This window comes from Physella acuta, unplaced genomic scaffold (genome assembly GCF_028476545.2).
Source record: "Physella acuta isolate Inbredline_101_S28 unplaced genomic scaffold, ASM2847654v3 ptg000146l, whole genome shotgun sequence".
Taxonomy (NCBI): domain Eukaryota; kingdom Metazoa; phylum Mollusca; class Gastropoda; family Physidae; genus Physella; species Physella acuta.
In genome coordinates, this window is record NW_026731665.1 from 139,860 (window position 1) to 144,234 (window position 4,375).

Consider the following 4,375-nt stretch of genomic DNA (forward strand, 5'->3'; position numbering starts at 1 on the left):
TTAACACGTATACTGAATTGTGTTGGAGGCAGTGTTGTAGCGAGGTCGGGTGTCACCCGGTGCGGCACTAAATGTAGTCACCCCCAGAGGCGTAGCGACCCTTCCCGGGGACAAACTTTCAATTTTCAATTTGCCCCCCCCCCCCCCCCCCCCAGGGCTTTCTCTATCAGATTCCACGAATCCCAATCAACAGATTGCAATAGATGCGGCAGTCGTATGGACTATTGGAAGACAGGGGCGTGTCTAAGTACATCTTACACATGTGAGATTAGTGAAGGAGTTGACAGAAAGTATTCCCTTATTTTGCAATACAACGAAAAGGCATTCTTTATGCGGGAGGCAACATACACATAAAAGAAATTTTAATTAGACTTCTTTTGACTTGCTAAATATAGGAGAACTTGAGGTAGAGTAGGTATTCAAGTCTTTAACATCATAACATTTAAAAAGGACGCCTTATTATAAAGGATCTTCCAAAATGTTTCTAAACTGCTGTTCATTATATAAAGTTTACACCAAACAGTCTAGTTTTTTTTTTTTAAATATTGATTGACAGACTGACACGCCTTCGCCAGTGACGTCAGAGAAAGATAACATTGTTTGAGTGCACCAAATTTAGTTATAGATATATCAGTGCAGCAAGATATGGTATTCACATGTAGAGACCAGCGAGGGAACTGCTGCAGTAACAGCGAGAGTTTAAGTGTAAGTAGTTCAATGGCCACATATTACAACTCAACCTCGGACGAATCATTTGTTAAGCAACACAATGAGAGACTTCTGGCAAGTCTTAAGCCAGGCGATATCGTCAAGTTTCACCGGGGAGTGTATTTTCACTTCGCTCTTTACATCGGTATGTTGCATCTTTAGTCTATGGTTGTAAGTTGGATGCTCTGTTAGTATTTACTCAGTAAAACATTGTTTGAATCCCGGTATTTGCATCTTGAAGCGTGTATAGGTCTACTATTTCTCGATTATGAATAAATATGCAAGAAAAGGTTTACGTATATTTTAAAGAAAGTTATACTTTACTTTTCACTTTAAGCTTTATATTAATATCAATAAAAAGAATAAACCGGGAGTGCTCTCCCCTAAATATTCTTATATGAAACAATAGGGGATGGCTATTCGGGATATAGATATAGACATGATTATTAATCCATTTTAAATACTTAACTTTTTAAAATAGAATAAAATCTCGTAGAAACAAGAATTGCACACCAATTGAACGCCAAATAAAATGTGCATAATAGTGCAGAATATTATTAGTACTTTATAAATTCAAATGCATTTTTTTTGAGAAATCGGAAATAGCAAAAACTACTAGATCCGTTCAACAGAAATAACTCAAAATTTGACAGAAGGCAGAAAATTAGATCTTTTACTTACATGTGAAATTTAATTTATCTATCTGATAGTGTACTAAAGTTATAGGTTTTTAAAAATTTCAAGGTAGAAAAAGTTCCACATCCGGTTACCGGAAATTGCTCAAAAGTTGACACAAATTTATGATTTTGATATAACACTTATATATGAAATTTCAATAACCTAGCTGTAACGATACTCAAGTTATCGTGTTTACACACACTCACACACACAGAGACACACACACACAGACATACGGACAAAATTGCAAAACTATGTTTTTCCGACTCAGGGAGGTGTAAAACGTCGAGATTTCTAAAAAAAAATCGATTTTTTTGGACGATTACAAGACTTTCTCTATACTTCGTATATACGAGAAAGTGAAAATTGTTTATTTTCCTAAATCATTTTGGCTTGTCCTGTGTTCGTCATTTCTCGGGTTGTCCCCCTTTACTAAACACGAGTTCTATTCCGTTATTTTAAACTGTTCTAATTTTACTTTCATCAATCAGTTTACTTTATATTATCTATGAAAATCATGAGACTTTGAATTATATCTCCGCGACAAGGCTATCAATTATTACATACTCAAGATAAAGATAAAGAGAGGTGAAAAGCTATTCGATACTTGCTCATGTCAATCTTCTGTCGTCACCCTAACCTGGCGTGTTCCTGATCACTCAGGTAACGGTAAGGTGATCCACCTGACGGCTCCAGACAACTGTCCAGGTGTGTCCGGCAGCATCCACTCACGGAATGTGGCATCTATGGCCAGTGTTCCAGTGGACAAGGCTCTGGTCGCAGAGGAAGATTTTTTTGAGGTGGCTAATGGCAACAAAGCTTACAAGGCCAACAAAGAGTAAATTTTTCTTTACATGGCATTCACATTATGGGTTTCATACTTAGAATATTACATTTAATATACTCAAACGCAAAGTAAAACATAGAAAGCTAATTATTTTAAAACGGGATCAATTAAAAAAAAATTAATATAATTAAAATTATAATAAAATATTTTGCGTATTTTAGATTTCAGTTAATAAAAGCAGTGTAAAAGCACCGTAACGAATTGACAATTAAGACGAATTAGTATGTTGAGCAATAAAAGACAATAACAAATGCATACGAAATCACTGTACATGCATGGTATAACTATCAACTAGATACACTCGTACAAAATACAAAATTCAAATAGATCGTTTTTTTCTTTTGCTACTTCCATTTTGATAGTACATGTTTTAAAAATCTACTACAATTCATTTCCTACATATCTATAACAGACTCGATAACGATATTATATGTTGTATCTAGATACATTATTAAATATACCTATATTTACCGTATATATTTATTTACTTGGTACCACAGGGAATGGAACAGCTTTGATCTTGAGACAGTTCTGAAAAAAGCTAAGCAGAGTCTAGGAGAAACAAAATATAATCTACTCACACGTAATTGTGAACATTTTGTTAATGAGGTGAAGTATGGAAGAAAACAGAGTGATCAGGTAGGTTGATGAATATGCCCTATTTAGTAACTACACCTATATATATATATATATATATATATATATATATATATATATATATATATATATATATATATATATATATATATATATATATATATATATATATATATGTATATATATATATATATTTTAACTATAAATATATTTTAATGAATTAGCTAGAACCCTATATCAAACTTTATTAACTTTCATCACTTTTCTTTAGATTGTCTAAAAATGAGGTTGAAATATATACATTTTAAATTTTAACTCTTAAATTCGATTAATGAAGCGATACATAAACCTAAAGAAGTATTTGAATTATACCTTATACACAAGAAATACGATGTCTAAACAAATTTGTCCTAACATAAATATACTAACTCGTCCCTATCACACAGGTGAACGAAGGTATAAGTGTGACGACTGGGTTACTGGGGGCATTGGCTGCTGTTGGTACTGCTGTTGTCACAGGTGTGATGCAAGCAATCAAGAAACAGTAGTTAAATGACTAGTTCCCTAGCCGAGTTGTAATTATTCTCACTATACTAATTGTCACGCTCCATTTGCCTACCCGGCAATAAATCTGAAACTAATGTTTTTGCACGTCATGTCTTGAGTTTGTTACTTATAACAGAAAAAAATTACGTCCATGTTTCAGATGTTTTGTTTGGATTGAAGATGATTAAAACATATCACAGAATGAATCCAATATCTAAAAATCTTACACGGAACCTGTGTATTTTACTCCTTTAAGGTTCGATAACTTTACATCCGCTTCTTTCAAAGAACCCCCCTCCCCCAATCTCATAAGACAGTATTTTCACACCACCACACTAAAGCTCCTTTACCCATCTTCATATACAGACACACAATCAAACCTACAGACAAAAACATTGTTTTGCTCAATGGATTCCTCATAAAGTGTAAACCGTCCGCCTACGATAATGAGTGAAAAATAAATTGTAAAATGTTTGTTATAGCATTCAGCAAGCAGGATAAGTTTTCTTCGGTCATGTTTTTTTTTTAAAAGAGAAAAAATATGAAATCTAATTTTGACATTGTATTCATTTTAAAATAGGTACTTAATGAATTTTAACGATAAAGGTGTTGACATTTTAATTAATTAGATAATTGGGTGAAGAATAAGAAGCAGATAGGGGTCATCCATAAATGACTTCACGCTTTATATGACGATTTTTACCTCCCCCCCCCATCCCCTCTGTCACACGTCGTCACAAAAAGCCAGACCCCCCCCCCTCGTTTTCTAACATTGCTTTCTTATAATGTAAAAAAGTGACGTCACACCATCTGAACCCACCCCTCCCCCTCATCACACACCGTCACAAGATTACTGACCCCCACCCTACGAGTGTGACGTCATTGAGGGACGACCCCTAGGGTGTTGGTGTTGTAAGATAAAAACTTCTTTTCAGGGCTGTTTTTTTTTTTTAACGTCGATTGATTTCAATTTAACACTGCAATAATTGAGTAAATTAG

The 4,375-nt window shown here is 34.1% G+C and overlaps 1 protein-coding gene across 2 annotated transcripts; it reads left to right on the top strand.

The window, feature by feature from the left end:
- The first annotated feature begins 636 nt into the window (after positions 1 to 636).
- Positions 637 to 3,440, top strand: LOC131935494 (phospholipase A and acyltransferase 3-like). 2 transcript variants are annotated; one of them, XM_059291892.1, is made up of 4 exons: positions 637 to 705; positions 2,050 to 2,224; positions 2,734 to 2,872; positions 3,277 to 3,440. In XM_059291892.1, the coding sequence occupies exons 2-4, from the start codon at positions 2,133 to 2,135 to the stop codon at positions 3,376 to 3,378; spliced, it is 333 nt and encodes a 110-aa protein (XP_059147875.1). In that variant the 5' UTR covers positions 637 to 705; positions 2,050 to 2,132; the 3' UTR covers positions 3,379 to 3,440. The 2 variants fall into 2 exon arrangements, with proteins under 2 accessions (XP_059147875.1, XP_059147874.1); XM_059291891.1 differs by having other exon boundaries at positions 645 to 853.
- Positions 3,441 to 4,375: the final 935 nt, after the last annotated feature.

What these genes read in the sequence shown, in the direction of transcription:
- LOC131935494 (XM_059291891.1), top strand. Translation starts at nt 646, where the DNA reads ATGGTATTCACATGTAGAGACCAGCGAGGGAACTGCTGCAGTAACAGC. An exon ending in TCACTTCGCTCTTTACATCG is followed by an intron (nt 854 to 2,049) that starts GTATGTTGCATC and finishes CTGATCACTCAG; the next exon opens with GTAACGGTAAGGTGATCCAC. An exon ending in GCTTACAAGGCCAACAAAGA is followed by an intron (nt 2,225 to 2,733) that starts GTAAATTTTTCT and finishes TTGGTACCACAG; the next exon opens with GGAATGGAACAGCTTTGATC.